The sequence below is a fragment of the Octopus bimaculoides genome, chromosome 11 (assembly GCF_046866305.1).
Source record: "Octopus bimaculoides isolate indiv1 chromosome 11, ASM4686630v1, whole genome shotgun sequence".
NCBI classification, from domain to species: domain Eukaryota; kingdom Metazoa; phylum Mollusca; class Cephalopoda; order Octopoda; family Octopodidae; genus Octopus; species Octopus bimaculoides.
This window is the reverse complement of record NC_142938.1, coordinates 35,402,504-35,420,036: the sequence shown is the minus strand read 5'-3', so window position 1 is coordinate 35,420,036 and position 17,533 is coordinate 35,402,504. Positions and strand designations below refer to the sequence as shown.

Genomic DNA, 17,533 nt, shown 5'->3' with positions numbered 1-17,533 from the left:
CATCCCACATCTTCATGGGTCTACTCCTTCCATATTTTCCCTCTACAATTAGAGACTGACACCTCTTGATGCAACTATCTTCATTACATGGTCATACAAGTGCAGTCTTCTCTCTTGCACACTATATCTGATACCTTGTATACCCAGTTTTTCTCTCAAATCACTTACACTGTCGTATGTACACACTGACATTACCCATCTAGCAGAGCATGCTGGCTTCATTTGTCACTAGTGTTAAGCTGTATTGGCCTTTGCCTTTCATTTGGATAACATTATAGGGTGGAGAGGGTAAGTTTGTATGCCATGTAGTATAGCTGTTCATACACAGGCATCTTGCAATCTGCTTTTCACTTTGAGGGAGAGGCCCTTTGTTACAAACAGAGGTAGTAGCTCTCTGAACTTTGCCCCTTCCATTATTCCATTAACTATATATCAGCTGTGCTGATTCTGCCCATAAGAAAGGAGCAAATAATTCAATGTGCTTATAGGTCATAACACCCAGGCAATGCCGGAATGCATTGGTAGTATACATATCACCACTACTTTATTATCTCCCCTTCTTCGAAGCTCACCTGTGTGACCCCTCTGTCCGGCATTCGCCATGATAGATCACTAGCCACTACACATTCTTTATTTTCTCTCCTTGTTTCTTACTGTGTTCCTTTCTGTGGAAGAGCGTAGGCTTGAAATGTTAAAGACTTTTTCACTTCCTGACCATTAAACTAATACATCTGTTTGTTGTCTACACCACCTGTCTTCGTCTTTTGTTTATTTTTTTTGTGCGAATTCCCCCCCCCCCCACCTATATATATATATATATGGTGGTTGTCTACTCCTTAAACAGAGTTTGACCACCTCCTGCACCTACACCTTAGCCCTTTCATGGCGTCTGATGTGGCTTTTTAAACCAGACAGTGTTTTGAAAAAACACCCACACAGATTGCACCTCTGATTTGCACTACCAATACCTGCAAGTAAGTTCTGCTCATTGTGGATCCTAACATGTCTTTTAAGACCTCCTGCACCTAGAAAGTTCCCCTCCAGGGCACAAGTCCAGGTAAGATTGCTTATAGAAGATCAGCAGTCGCCCATGCATACCAGCATCCCCTCTTCATACCACTGATGTTATCCAAGGGAAAGGCAAAAGCCAATAGAACTTGGGACCTGTGACATTGCAACTCATTTCTGCAGATGAGTGAACTGAAACAATGTGAAATAAAGTGTCTTGCTCAAGAACACAACACACAGCCTGGTCTTGGAATCAAATTCACTACTTCATTCTTGTGAGCCCAATGCTCTAACCACTGAGCCATGTGCCTTATATACATTATATATATATATATTTATTTATTTCTGTGTGAGTTAGAGGTTGAGAAACCAACTAAGGGATAGTACCTATCTAATATACTGCTGGTAGTGTACCCACTTATTCATAGTCAAGTGCTAGTTATTGCATGGCAATCTTGCAATTGAGTATTATATCTGGGCGGGGGTAAAAGAGTGATTTACCCAAATAAGAAAATGGAGAGGATATAAAGTCGATAGACATCAGCCAGTAAATATGTAAGTATGTCTATTTATTCAATTGTAAAGGATGAATACACACACATGTATAATATATACATGTATATAGAAACAAATGAGCAAAAATATAAATGGGTGTGCAGGTACGTGCACACCCATTTATATTTTTGCTCATTTGCTCATTTGTTTCTATATACTTATATGTATTCACACCCTTGTCTATGCAGTTACCAGCTTTTCCACTCGCTAATCTGTATAACTCATACATGTGTGCGTATTCATCCTTTACAATTGAATAAATAGACATACTTACATGTTTACTGGCTGATGTCTGTCGACTTTATATCCTCTCCATTTTCTTATTTGTTATATACACACACACACACATATATATTTGTATATATATAAGAAAGAGAGGAGATATAAGACGAAAAAATTTAATCCTCCTGTTGACATCCATAATGATGATTGTTGCACAGCTTTTATCATATAAAAACAATTTATTTTATTGCATAAAGAATAAATAGATAATTATTTGAATGCCTGTAACTAACAACCAATTAACTGTTCAATCAACACCTTAAAAAAACCCATGAGTAGTTGGTGAAATAAAGAAGTAGTATTGAACCAATTTGTGTGTTTATTTTAATTTCGATAGGTATAATGACCCACCTTAGACACAACAATACTTAATTTTCAAAGACGCAGTTTACACACCTCAAATTGGATACCATAGGAAGTACAGTTCAATGTGATTATTAGGGAAGGGACAATCAAGAATTTCCAGAATTAAAGGACTAGTAATATGCTGCACTGCAGAACTGTCCAACCTATACTAGTAAAGAAAAAAAAAGTGATGACGGTAGTGGTGATGCTGGCAGCATGATGATAGTAGCATGATAAGCTGTTCGCATGCAGCACTGTACAAATCCACATCTGGAAAAACCAGATATTTTTTTAGAGCATATTCACCTTAAAATTGACAAATGATCATAAACCAGTAGATTCAGAACTTTTTGGTCGCCAATCTCTTGGTTATTTATGACTACTCTCCCCATCCCTTGTTGTGGCATTTAATAATTCTTTATTGTTTGTTTAGTATCAAATGCCTTATTTTATATATTTTCTTTCATTTTAGAATATTTATCACTTCATAAGAGAATGGAGGAAAACTACTCTAAAATTAGCTTTTAATTTTTTACTGGATTGATGTGAAGATAGAGACTGTACTTAAAGCTTTTACTGGTTCTCCAAACCTGGTGAGAACAACACAGTTAACATTCCTATTTAACAGTTGCAAGTTGACAATTGAAAAAAAAAAAAAAACAAGCAGAACAAGCAGAGAGGAAGTTTCAGATGGCCAACATGCTGGGGTGGTGAGACACAGCATAATGCAAGAGATAACAAGAAGAGGATGGTGGTGGCATGAGATGAGCCAGTGGCAAACAGAAAGAAGAGGCAGAGAGAAAAGACAACACATTTATGAATGAGAGAGTGGAGTGTGTTGGTATGGAGCTTCATTCCAATCACTCAGGTAGCCTTTGTATGAATGCAACCTATGTAGCAATGCACTGTTCCAGATGTGGGAGTGGTATTTCATTATGAGGATCACCTGATCCTTGTAGAGGATTAGTAGTTGATGGGAGATCAGCCTGAAGAAGAAGGCCGGACTTTGTGTTGCAGTTTTGTTAAATCTGAGGATACACATTTTTCAGGTGTGATCCTCTGTGATGGTGGAGTCAAGCATTTGTAGCAGCCTGGATGATTCTGATTGCATATTGTTCAAGTTCAAGGGTAGGAGAAATAATGTTGTCATAAGTGGTGTGGTTGTGTCCCGCTGTCAGAGGAGACAAGATTGGTATGATTTCATTGAAATGTGCTTTTGAGTCAGAGTAGATTTAGTGCAATGATGTGTAGATTACATTTAGGTGCAGAAAGTTTGGGAAAATGACAGGTAATGTTATCTGTGTAAGAGTGGGTATTGCTGGAGGCTGATAACAATTAAATCACAATATTTTTTAATGATATTAGAGTAAAAAACCATTTGAGTATAGCAAACCTAAAAGGCCTGGTGTAGCGTGTCCTTGAACTAGATGCTGTGGTTCATCTCGTTTGCCAGGTTCACCTCGCCATCCAACTAGAAGTAACATTGGAATACTGTAGACACTAGTTGAAGCTAGTGACATCAAAGGGTTTACTATATTTCCAAGACCAGAATTCTAGACATGAAATAAAAACAATAATATCAATGTAAAAATTCAATATTATTCACATTTTTAAAAAGTTTTACTATAATTTTCATTCTCATTTTATATCTATACTTCAATAACAGTTGATGATAAAATGTTAGATGTAGTGTTAGATATCATAAGCATCAACTTGAGACAGAAAAAGGAAAGCAGGCCACAGTACTTGAGCCTGATTCCAGTTGTTTGTTGGGTGACCATGATACTGATTACAACAACACTTCTTACATTTTTCAAGCTAGGTACTATATGTATTTTTTTCTACTGTTTATTTTATTTCTACACAGTATCTTAATTGTTTCGCAGGTAATTGCCAGCCACTTAGTGTCAGTAGGAGAGGCTGGTCATCTCTGAGTGATTCATTCTATTATTGTATTATATTTTCACACAAAGTATATCAAGTGTTTTCCCACCTGGAAAGGTAGTTGCAGTCAAAAAGCTGACATTTGTGAGCATGATGTAAACTAAAAGAAGTTGAATATCAGTTCATTTTAATTCATATACTTTGTGCATGTAACACTTAACATCCTAGGATTGCTACCCGCAAACCAAATTAACTGAACAATTTTTAAACATATATATATACACACAGACACAACAGAAGTAAATAGACACAGTTATAATAGTTAAAATTCATTTAAATCTGAAATTATACATTCAAATTATTAATTGTTATAATGTGAATACAGTTCACGGGCATATGGCGTAGTGGTTAAGAGCGCGGGCTACTAACCCCAAGGTTCCGAGTTCGATTCACGGCAGCGACCTGATTAATAATAATAATAATAATAATATAATAATAATAATAATAGTAACATCGATAGGAATGAGAACCCAGGTTCGAAATTTCCCCAAGACACCTGACGAAGGCTGGAGGGTATATCAGCCGAAACGTTGTGTTAACAACAAACAAGATGAGGACGAATATCCGTCAAATGTAGATAATGTAAATAATGTTATAATGTGAATATTTAATATTTAGTAGACATTCCCCTTGCATTTTTCAATACAAGGACCCTATTAGGCATGTTAATGATCGGATGATGAATTTTCTCTTGAAGAATTTCTTGCCAAGTTTCATCCAGTAATCTCAAAAGATCTGGCTTTGAAGATACTTTCTTGTTCTTTTTATGAAGTGCCCCAGAGGTGTTCAATAGGGTTCATATCTGGTGACTGGCTTGGCCATGGAAGCTTTTTAATGCCAGGAGCCCCATCTTCCATAAATAAAGAGTCTTCTTTAATCATTTCACCACTGGAGAAGATTGAAAGGAATCCTTTCTACAATATGGACACACATCTATCTGAGTTTATGTTTCCCTCACACTCCACCAGCTTTGATTGACTATTGCTCTCCAGACCATCACAGAATAGCTGCCATGTTTCATTGTTGGTTGCAATCTTTTCACGTCAAACTCTTAATCACAGTCTCCAGGCCCACACTCAACCACTGTTAGAAAATACAGCAAATCTGGACTCATTGGAGAATTTGACAATGTCCCAAAATGCTAGTGACCTCTCCACCATCTCACTGGCCCAATCTTTTCTCCACTTGATATTGGCTGGTCAAAGAAATGGCTTCCTTCTTGCTGCTCTGCCATAGTAACCAAGTTTGTGGAGATACCTGACAGCTGTTCTGGGACTGACATCAACGTGCTCTGCTATGTCAGAGGCCTTGCAACAAGAATTATCCTACACACTTCTCTTAACAAAGAGAAAGGTCCTGTCAGAGAGCCCTGGTCAACCTGGGCAAGGTGATGTAGACTCCTTCCTGTCTCTGGTGAATTGCGCAGTCACTCTAGAAAGTGGGATCCCAAGGTTTTCTGCAATTTTATGCTATGTCCACCTTCAGATTGACTGACAATATGGCCTCTTTGAAATTCAGACAGTTCCAAGGCTTCTTTTGTACATGGCTTGATTAAACAGCCACATATAGAACCTGAAACATAAAAGCGTCAATTAATGAAAAATATAAACCACTGCAACTTAGAATAAACATAAAACAATGTTTTATTGAATGTCTATTTATTTCTGTCATGTGTGTGTGTGTGTGTGTGTGTGTGTATAGGGTTGGCAAGAAAGTAATTTCGGTTTTTTAGTGTGAAATAAAAGTTTTTTTTTTTTTCATACAAAGAATGAACTTTAATCAATTGTATATTTTCCATTTTGTTCGATGACCTTTTGCCATCTTTCTGGCAACTTCACAATTCTACACTCACAAAACTTCTAGTCCTTATCAGCCAAAACTGAAGCAAGTGCAATTTCAGGTCATCATCATTATTGTAAGTTTTACCATTCAAAGAATTTTGCAAACTTCAAAATCTGATAGTGCAAGGTCAGGACTATATGGTGGATGTGTCCCAACCAAGCTCCAATAATTTTTCACGAGTTAATAAAGACATGTGTGGTCTAATGCTGTCATGGTGAAACACAATTCCTTTATGATTTGCAATTCTGGTTGTTTTACTTTCATTGCTTCCTCCAGTTTCATTAGTTGATGACAGTAAACATCTGAATTGTTTGCTTGGTTCCTTGGAAGCACCTCAAAATACACAACACCTTTGTAATCCCACCATGATGTTTCTTTGATACCATTCAGCTTTCAGTGTGGTTTGTGCTGGTTCATTACACTTGGACCATAATCGATTTTGATTGATGTTATTGTAGACAATCCATTTTTTATCACCAGTGATAATTAATTTCAAAAAAGGTCGATTTCATTACGTTTGAGAGGCATATCGCAAATATTGATTCACTGTGTTAAATGAATCTCTTTCAATTCATGTGGAACCCAAATATTGTGGTTTTTAACGAGTCCAAGGCATTTTAAGTGATTTTCAATTGTTGTGTGTGATATATTTAACCTCTCTGAAATCTCTCACACAGTTATATGACAATCAAATTAAATTATGGCTTTGATTTGGTCATCATCAACTTCAGTAGGTCGACCAGAATGTTGGTCATCTTTGAGCGTAAAATCTCCAGAACAGAATTTTTAAAACCATTTCTGACATGTGCATTCTCTTAAGCAATCAAGACCATAAACTTCACATATCTCTTTGTGAGCCTCAGCAGCTTTCTTGCCATTACGGAAATAAAAAAGCAAAATGTAGAGAAAATGTTTGTTTTTGCACTCCGTGTTAAAATTGACACTGAACTAACAGCTGTAAACTAAATTATGCACAATTTGTTTTTATAGTCAGCTAAAAGTAACGGCTATCAAATGTCAAAAGTCATTAAAAAAAATCGCAAAAAATAAAATTACTTTCTTACCAACCCAATATATATATATATATATATATATATATATATATATATATATGAACATATATATTTTAAGCACATATATAAGCATGGCTCTGGGTATGCCAGAAGAGCATGAACTATCTTTTCTTCCCAAATCAAGTCTTGATACTTGTATAAAAATGTTTCCACAGCTCCATTTTATTTCTTTATTCTGACATACACTGGTTTCATATTTGTGACAGAACTTTAATTTGAACTGCATTTTCTAACAAAAAGCTTTGTCTCATCCACTCCCATGCATTAAATCCATTTTATAATCAAAGCAACAAACATTGTGCTGTTTCTTTTAACAAGACAAAATTGCCTTATATTATCGTATAACTCTGGAGAATTTTCTTCAGTAAAGAATTTCCAAATATTCCATGTCACATACTCTTTTAGCAAGAAATTCACCTCCTACAGGCTACATTGTTGAATGTCCTTTCTTACGAAAAAGAAAATAAACACAATAGGTGAGAATTTTTAACAGAAACTTTTTCAGTGAATTTTTAATATTTTAACCATTTCCATGAACTGCCTTTTGTTACATTAAATTTTCTTTTTTTCTTTCATTTTAATTATCTTTTTGTTTCTTATTAATCATTTTTGTAAAAAAGACAGACAAACAGAAAATTAATGTTTATTTACAACCTTGTATGTTTCTTTAATTTCATTTCCAATTCAAAATGTTTAATTTAATTTTTTTCATTTTAGTTTATTTTAATTCATATATTTTATGTGCATAACACAACATATTTATTGCACTCAAACCAAATTAACAGAACATTTATTCTTTTATTCTTTTACTTGTTTCAGTCATCTGACTGAAGCCATGCTGGAGCACTGCCTTTAGTCAAACAAATCGACCCCAGGACTTATTCTTTTTAAGCCTAGTACTTATTCTATTGGTCTCTTTTGCAGAACTATTAAGTTACAGGGATGTAAACACACCAACATCAGTTGTCAGGCGATGGTGGAGGGATAAACACAGACACACAAGTATATACATACATATATATATATATGATGGGCTTCTTCTGTTACTATGCACAAGACTTTGGTTGGCTCATGACTGTAGTAGAAGACACTTGCCCAAGGTGTCATGCAGTGGGACTGAACACAGAACCATGTGGTTGGGAAGCAAGATTCTTACCACACAGCCACTTCTATGCCTATTTATTAAACACACACACATAAACAAATAACAGCAGGTGGATTGTGATTCACTACAGCTGTTTCAGACATGTTTTCTTATACTGGTGAATAGAATTATTACATCATGCGAAAAAAACTGTTTTGTTCAGGTGAATATATTACAAGAATTCAACATTTTAAAATATCCCAATTTCAAAACAAAATTGCTTATTTTTGACTCCTCCAACCAAAATTTGGCCAGTGAGTAATCAAAATACTTTTTTCATATACTTATGATATTGACATAATATTGATATTCATATTGTACTAGCTTAAAAGCCGCACTCCATGCAGACTTTTAAGCTTGCGCCTATGAAGGGATAATTGGGCCTCTGGCCCAAAACTAAAGAGAGCTAAATAGCACGACTATAATATGTCTATAATGACTATATGCTGCAGCGGTGTTTGATCAGAGGTTAAAGAAGGATGAGAATTAATTTTTTAAGGATTACATTAATTTTGTAATGTAATCATTCTATTGTTCCAGTCCCAAGTTGAATTCCAACTGTTGCCAATTTGTCCTAAAGTTCTTATCTCGACATAAAATTAACAAAGTGAATATCATTTATCTCTCCCTTGATCTCTGACAAATGCCAACCAAGATGGCATGAATCAGCCAAGCTTTACCTGCTAGAAATAGCAACCCAGATGCTTTTAAATCAGAACCCAATGCTGGATGTTCAAGAACCAAATGAAGGGCAGATTTTCAATTCTGGGATTATCCTGATTCCAAAAAAGTATAATATGTCTATGTAGACTGAGATACAGGGGTCCCAAACAGACAGAATTTTGATTTTATTATTATAGATTATATATTATGTATTTTATATTCTACATCTTATACATAATCCTTATACTTTTTATATCTTCTGATATTTTTTTATATTCTTATCACATTCTTAATACATTTATCATATTTTATGATTTATCTTATACATATATCTCAAATTGTTGTTGTTTTTTTATCCTTTATATCTTATGCCCTTATTATGTTTTTATTTTTTAATATTTTTATATTCTATGTTTTTATATTTTTACTTTTTTCACTTTATTTATTTCCTTTGTTTTAAATTTGTTATTCTAGTTTATCTTGGTTTGTCCCTGAATTGTTAATCTCTTATGCTTATATAAATATGTATGCACATGTGGGGATGGATATAAATGTATTAGAAGTGTATGTTTGTGTGTATGTAAATGTATACATACATGTGTGAATATACATGTGTTTAATGCTGTTATTGCGCACATAGATAAATACATGTATGCATACTCTTGCTTACTGAGTACACAAATGAGTGCAATTAAGTGGAAATGATGTATATGTGTAGAGTGTAGAGGTTATAAGTATGTAAGTATAGGTTGGTAATAATTATATATTTAAGTATATGCGAGCTGATATATTATGTATATGTGTGTATAGCTGCTTGTGTGTGTGTGTGTGTGTATATATATATATATATATATATATATATATATATATATGTATATGTATATATATATTAGTGTGTGTGTGTGTGTGTGTGAATATGTGTGGTTGTATATGTGAATATATATATATATATATATATATACATATATATAAACAAAAATAATAAATGAGTATATGCATATATGCGTATATATATATATATATATATATATATATATATGTGTGTGTGTGTGTGTCTATGTATAGAGATGTATGTCTAGGTATGGGTGCAAATATGTGTATGTAAGTGTGCCATTTTATGTATGTGTTATTGTACATATAGTATGATAAATATGTGTCTTATTCTATTTCCTTGTATGTATCTTTGTACACAAATGTATGAGTGATGACGGTAGTGGTGATGCATATAAAGATCTGTTCCCCTGCCTTCTATTTTTATCACCTTTTATTAAGTTTTGTGTCAGAACCCTGTTGTCTAACTATATATAGATTTAATTAAAATAAAATAACCTTATCTTATTCATAACTCTTAATGAGGTAGTACATGATGGTACATTTTTCCTTATCTCTTCTCTCTTCTGCAACTCTTCATTCATGTGCAACCTTGAGGCTCATTGAATATTCAGTCAGACATTTGTGATTTTACACACAACCAGAGTATAAATCCGTGTTTACTTTAGTAAGTACATATTTGTTCTTCAGATATTGTTTGCACACATTTTACTATTTAAGGACCTAATTTGCTTGAATCCTGAATTACATATATATATATATATATATATATATATATAGATAGATAAATTTCCAAATTAGGTTGGTAGGGATATACAATCCTAGCAGGTACTTTATTCACTTTTAATAACACCTTGAAGAAGTGGCAATTAGCACCAAAATGCACATCAAGATGCAAAATGTTGCAGTGTGCACAAAATTACAGCAGAAACATATGTAGGTGCATAAATGGAAAGATGTGATTGACTGCAGAATAAAGCTGGATATATAAATCTCTCTTCTCCTTATTATTAATTTATTATATATATATATATATATATATATATATATATATATATATATGTATATGAACATAGTTAAGGAGGCAATTCAGCACGGCCACAGTCAAATGACTGAAACAAGTAAAAGAGTATATATATTTTAAGGAAATATATAGTCATGGCTTTGAATATGCCTTTGCCTCCTCCAGACACACACACACACACACACACACACATATATATATATATATATGAACATATATATATAGACACGGCTCTAGTTATGCTCAAGCCTTTCCCATGTATATCAACTCCCCAGCCTGCCACAATGCAGGAGGTTGAACAATGTCACATCTGTAATCTGCGCAACAGGTGGAAGAAGGAAAGGTAGTGTTCTGACAGTGACAATTTCTTGCATCTCTCATGTGTCAAACTCACTTGATGCACCTCAGAATCATTGCACCAGTGGTACTGCAGAAGCTGCCTAACTTCTTGAACACAAAGGTGCAGCCCAAATGAAGTCTTGGCACTGGAGAATCCTAATTAGGATCCCCAACGCTACCCACACTTTTGTAGAAGTGCCTGGTTATCTATAAACCAGGCACTTGCTTTCAAGACTGGAACAAATTATTCAGTTTTGCAATGTTTGTTCTTGGGTTCCCAATGGCAAGTGAGGGTTCAGTTCCCTTCATGACTTTGAGGCTCAAATGCATTGTCACTTCTTTCAGCCAATTCTCACCAACTAGCCTCTCACTTCTCTCAGGCTGCCCAATAGTGCTGACATCATGCACGAGGTCTCTACTGATTGTACAAGAAAGCCTTGAGTCTAGGTCAACTGCAAACTAATTGAGGGTGACGTTTCTGCTGTGGTGCTTGTGCTAGCCTCAAGCAACACTGTGCTTGAATCCACACCAAATGTTCTGGTCACTCTCCATCTCAAGCCTACAGATCACCAACAGATATTAGAGATTTTTAAATCCTTGACAGTGACATAGCCTTTACTGCATCCAGTGATGATGTGGCTGCTGCCTTGAGATCCTTCCCTGTGAGCAGCAATGGTGGAGTAGATGGCCTGTAACCTGGCCATCTCAGATATTTGATCTCACCACACTCATCTGAGACAGGAGCACATTTGCTCTGATCTATTACTGTTCTGACAGAGTCTTCTGCATGCAGACCTCCACTGCTATACCCAAGATCTCCTCTTCTCAGCCAACCTTACTGCACTGAAGAAGAAGGATGCAGGCATCCATCCAATAGTGGTGGACAACATCTTTCATTGACTTGTGGTCAGGATAGCATGTAGATTAGTTTCAGAATACCTGAACAAGGCACTGAGCCCTTCCCAGCTAGGGGTAGAAGTGGCTGTGAGGCTACTGCCCATGTTGTTCGACACTAACATACATCACACACTTTCCTTGTCACCTTGCCTCTTACTGAAGCTGGACATAAAAAACAACATCAGCAGCATTATCCAAGACCACATCTTTGAGACATGTCTAACATGTGTTCTCTCATTATATCCACTTGCATACCTCTCCTACAAGACACCCAGCATACTCATGGCTGTGACAACAGGATTGTTTTTGCAACAGATGTCCAGCAAGATGACCCTTTTGGCCTGCCCTTTTTTGTGTTGGCAGTCAATGATCTTGCCTGATTAGTCTGCTCACCCTTTAATGTCTGGTACATGGATGATATAACCCTGGGTGGCTTAGCTGAGTCTGCAGCTGGGGACTTTTAGCAGGTCATCCCAGCCTTAAAGCCCCTTGGGCTTGAGATCAACCCATACAAGTCAGAGGTGAGAAACATGAGTTATGGTGAGGCTGAATTCTAGGATATTGCACTCAGCATCCAGCCCATCTTGGTGTAAGTTTGGATGACACCAAGGGATACCATCTGCATCCTTGACTCCCCAATCCACCTGTAAGTGGAGACACTTGGCTTAGTGGTTAGGGTGTTGGACTCATGATCATAAGATCGTGGTTTTGATTCCTGGACCAGGCGATGCATTGTGTTCTTGAGTAAAACATTTCATTTCACATTGCTCTAGTTCACTCAGCTGGCAAAAATGAGTAATCCTGTAATGGACGGGTGTCCCATCCAGGTGGGGAATATATACGCCATGAAACCAGCCCTTATGAGTTGGTATGACTCAAGAAGATAACTTTACCTTTTTTTACCATAATCCACCTGCAAGCCACAAGAGAGTGCCTGGAGACCAAGCTTGTGGATCTGTCCAGGATAATAGAGGGATCAAGCCTCGTTGACATGTACCTGACATTCTTCCTCTTGAGGAATTGCTTTGTCCTGCCTAAACGCCTTTCCTTGCTATGCAGTGAACCATGTCATCCTCTCAAAGATTGCCTACGCAAAATTAATGCCAGCATTTGGCACTGTGCTGAATGTTAATTTTGACAACATTGGCTGACATCAGATGACACTACGTGTGAAATGTGATGGCCTCAGTCTCCATTCCACTTTGGACCTGGGACTGCTGGCCTATCTTTCCTCAATCTCCTCCAGCCACACCCTCATTAGAGAGGTAATCTGTAGGGTGACTGAACCTGATGTGGCCTGGAAAATGGAGTCAGCTCTAGTTGATTGAACCATTGAAGGCATTACTGTCTCCCGGAATACAGATGTCTAACATAGCTAGGACAACATCAAATGCAAATCTATCTTCAGGCTGACTGAGACATCCTTAGACCAGCACTGCCTCACCTTCCCCTACTCTGCTTTGCAGCCAAACAGCAGTGTGTGACTCGACTTGGTGCCCCCTTCATCAACAGGAACCCTTCTTGATGATGAGTGCACCTATATCAGAGTGGCTCAGTGCCGCAGTCTCTACATGTGTGAGCCACACAAATGCCATCATGGAAATGTAGTCAATTAATTTAGCCTGCATTTGTTATCCTGCACCCATAGTGCAGGCAGGTTCTCCTGACATGTCACTCTGAATTCCATCATCAGAAGGGGCCTTGTTACAGTTGGTTTCCTGTTACAATTGGAGCCAATAGGTCTTGATCACGGAGATGGTAAGTGCCCTGACAGAATGACCTACTTCCCATATGTAGGAAGTAAATCCCTAATTTGGGATACAATGTGCTGCAACATGCTCTCCAATTGCAATCTTGGTGCATTAGCTGCAGATTTGGGCATTGCTGCCTGTAATGCAGAGGATAGGAAGTTAAACAAATACCAGAGCCTGATTGACGACTATCTGTTTGTACTTGTTGCTGTTGAAGCTTTAAGTGCTTTTGGACCTTGCACTGGTGATTTCCTCTGCAAAATTGGGATGATAGTAATCTATCCAAGAAATGAGCATTGTGAGGTGGGGTGGCTGTTGTAGTGAGTGTTGCTGGCCATTTTCACTGACAACACCTTTGTGAGGCACAGCTAAACACACTATTTGGACTGGGGTACAACTTGTTACTTCCACCCATCATCTTTTGTTGCTTAATCCCCACCTTTTTTACTTTCTGGGATTTTTTCTTGATGATATGACCTTTTATACCTATGGCTGTGTGGTAAGTAGCTTGCTTACGAACCACATGATTCCGGGTTCAGTCCCACTGTGTGGCACCTTGGGCAAGTGTTTTCTACTATAACCTCAGGCCGACCAAAGCCTTGTGAGTGGATTTGGTAGACGGAAACTGAAAGAAGCCCGTCGTATATATATATATATATATATATGTATGTGTGTGTATATGTTTGTGTGCCCGTGTTTGTCCCCCCCCCCCCCAACATCGCTTGACAACCAATGCTGGTGTGTTTACGTCCCCGTAACTTAGAGACCGATAGAATAAGTACTAGGCTTACAAAGATTAAGTCCTGGGGTTGAATTGCTTGACTAAAGGCGGTGCTCCAGCATGGCCACAGTCAAATGACTGAAACAAGTGAAAGAGTAAATAAAAATTTCAATATTTCAAGAAAATCAGAAAATATTAACACCATAAATATGAATTAATTACAAATTAATGAAAATAGAGAATTTTTTTTCTCATTGCAAAGAAACAACCAAAATGGAACATCTTGCTACATCCAAAACCTTATACAATAGCCAGTTTCAGAAAAAAGGAAATATTTGACGTTCAGTAATCTATCTTATCAGTAACATAAGTATCTGACAAACAATAGATACAAGGTTTGAGTCCTGTCAATGGTCCTGTTGCTCTCTTCCTCTTAGTAGAATAGACTATACTGGTCACACTAAGTAGCCGATAAATTGTCTGTGAAACAAGTGAAAATTCTTCTTCACACATCCTCACCATAATCATTGTTGTTGTCATTTAATCCATGTTCCACGCTAGCATGAGTTGAATAATTAGATAGAATCCAATATATCCAAGGACTGCACTGTGCTCTAGTGTCTACTTTGGCATGATTTCTATGGTTAGATGCTCTTCTTAATGCCAATCTCTTTACAGCATGCACTGGGTGTATTTTCCATGGCACCAGCTATGGTATGGTAAGGTAGCTATGCAGTTTGCAACACTACAAATCTCAAGAGGAAGGCAGCTTTATGCTAGATAAATGGTTTAAGTATGAGTGAACATGACATAGCAGGTTTCTTGCAATAGAGGAGCTACATGGCTTTTCACATTTAAGAAGCAAAGGTGGGAGTGGTTTGGTGGTGCTGGAAAGAGATAAAATAGTGGTGGTGAGGTGTCCAGGTGCTCCTCAAGATACAAGGAGGGTAGAAATGAATGAGGACAGAAGAACTAGACGTAAACGTGGGTTTGACTTGCTAGAGTATATGGGAGAGTGAGAAATTGAGAAAATGGTGAGGGGAAGACAAGAACTATGAATATTGGGTAAAATTGAAGGGTAGATGTTATGAATGATGGATAAGGGAGGAGGGGTATGACTAATGATGCATATTTTGGGAGAAGTAAAGGGCTACAGATGATACAATACAGTAGTAAATAAGAGAAGGTTGAGAGAGAGATAACATGTGGTTGGGAAGATTGTAGAAGTGTCAGAGAGAAAGAGAGTCAGGCATAGTGAATGAAGAGTGAGAAAAATATGTTGGGATGAGGAAGATAATTTGTGGGTCCAGTGGAGGCATGTGATCAATGTAAAGTATGGATGGAAAGAACAGTATTAAAAGATGGAAAAATGAATAACATGTGAAATGCTTCTGGGTAGTACGAAAAATAAGTGGTATGAAGGGAGAGCTGTAGTGAGAGGTAGTGTTGGTGATTTCAGAGGGAGATTGAGTAAAGGGCTTATTTGTGTATATTTATAAAAATACATACACGTACACACACAGTGTTTTCAGAACTCAGTTTCAATGAGGTAAGCAGGTCTTCTTGAGAACCTCATGTCACCAGTCATTCCAGTCTTTTGTCATCTCCTTCTTGAGGGTCAGGATCCTGAAGTTAGCCTTCACCACTTCATCCATTGTCTTCTTAGGCCTCCCTCTTCAGTAAGCTCCGTCCACATTAAGTGACCAGCACTTCTTTATACAGCTGTCCTCATCACATATCCAGACCAGCACAGTCTTCTTTCTTATACACTAAATTTGATTCCTCTTATGCCCAGTTCTTCTCTCAGCAGTTTTGTACTAATTCTTTCATTCACACTCACATTGCACATCTAAATGAATATGTTAGCTTCATTTCTCAAATACCCTGTATTCAAAGTCTGTCTCACAACCATGAAACATTGCAGTTCTAACACAAGCTTCATACAATTTGCCCTTTATTCTGAGAAAAAAATCTTTGTTTAACATTCAATTTCCGGTGTGCTCATTGTACATACTACATCAGTATGTACTAAGAACAAAACTTATGTCCTCTGGGTGTTCATTGTTTACATTTGACACAATATAAAAAGTTTTTACCTACTCCTTTTCAGCACATTGAGCAAGGCCATTTCCCAGAAGATAAGATCCTGTCTTCTTTCCTACTTTGTCTTTGCTAGGTTTACCTTATGTCATCTCAATTCTAGGTTCAGCTTCCATGCCTGAAATTTCTTCTCTAATTCCTCTATAGATTAAGCTATGAGAAATAGATCATCAGCATATAGGAGTTCTCAAGGATAGCCAATCTTAAACTCCTCTGTGATGACCTGTAGGACTATGTTGAATAGGAGTGGGCTGAGAACTGAACCTTGATGTATGATAAATAGGAGTGGGATGAGGACTGAACCTTGATGGATTCCAACTTACATTCTAAATTCATCACTGAAGTTTTTGTTGACTCTCATTTTACTTACTGCATCTGTATATATGACTTGTACAGTCCTCACAAGCCATTTGTCAATGCCAAGTTTCCTTAGTATCAACCAAATTTCTGTAAGTGGTACCCTGTCAAACACTTTCTTTAAGTCAATGAATCCCAAAATTAATGGTTTATTCTTCTGGATACGAAACCAAACTGCATCTTATTTAAGTCTACCCTGTCACATATCAGTTGCACCAACAACCCTCTCTGTGATTTTCATAACTTGATTCAGTAATTTCATTCCTTTATAGTCGCTTCTCTCTAGGGCATCTCCTTCATCTTTGTAACAGTTTATAATGCTATTGCTATGCTAGTCATTGGGTATGACTCCTTGTATAACTTGATTAACTATCAGGGTGTATAATAATATACTGTACTTCACTGGATATTTTGAGCATCTCAGCAACTATCCTTTATGGACCTGCAGTTGTCTCTCTCTTTATGTCTTTAATTGTTGGTACTTCTATAGTGTCAGTATGAAGTAGCCCCTCTTTGTCCTCTACATTCTCAACATTCAGCAGCCACTCATAAAAGCACTTCCACACTATTTTCTTGTCTTCTATATCAATGGTGAGTGCATGTTCATTATTCTGAAAACATTTGTCACCAATGAGAGCTTGGTTCTCTATTACACAC

The 17,533-nt window shown here is 36.9% G+C and overlaps 1 protein-coding gene across 8 annotated transcripts in view; it reads right to left on the bottom strand.

Moving 5' to 3' along the window:
• LOC106874397 (uncharacterized) overlaps window positions 1–17,533 on the bottom strand; it is a 300,833-nt gene that overhangs the window by 87,030 nt on the left and 196,270 nt on the right. For all 8 annotated transcript variants that reach the window (XM_089359809.1, XM_052971686.2, XM_089359808.1 and 5 more), the window contains one exon: window positions 3,584–3,743. In XM_089359809.1, coding sequence (XP_089215935.1) covers window positions 3,584–3,743 — 160 coding nt within the window. The remainder of the gene's footprint in view (window positions 1–3,583; window positions 3,744–17,533) is intronic.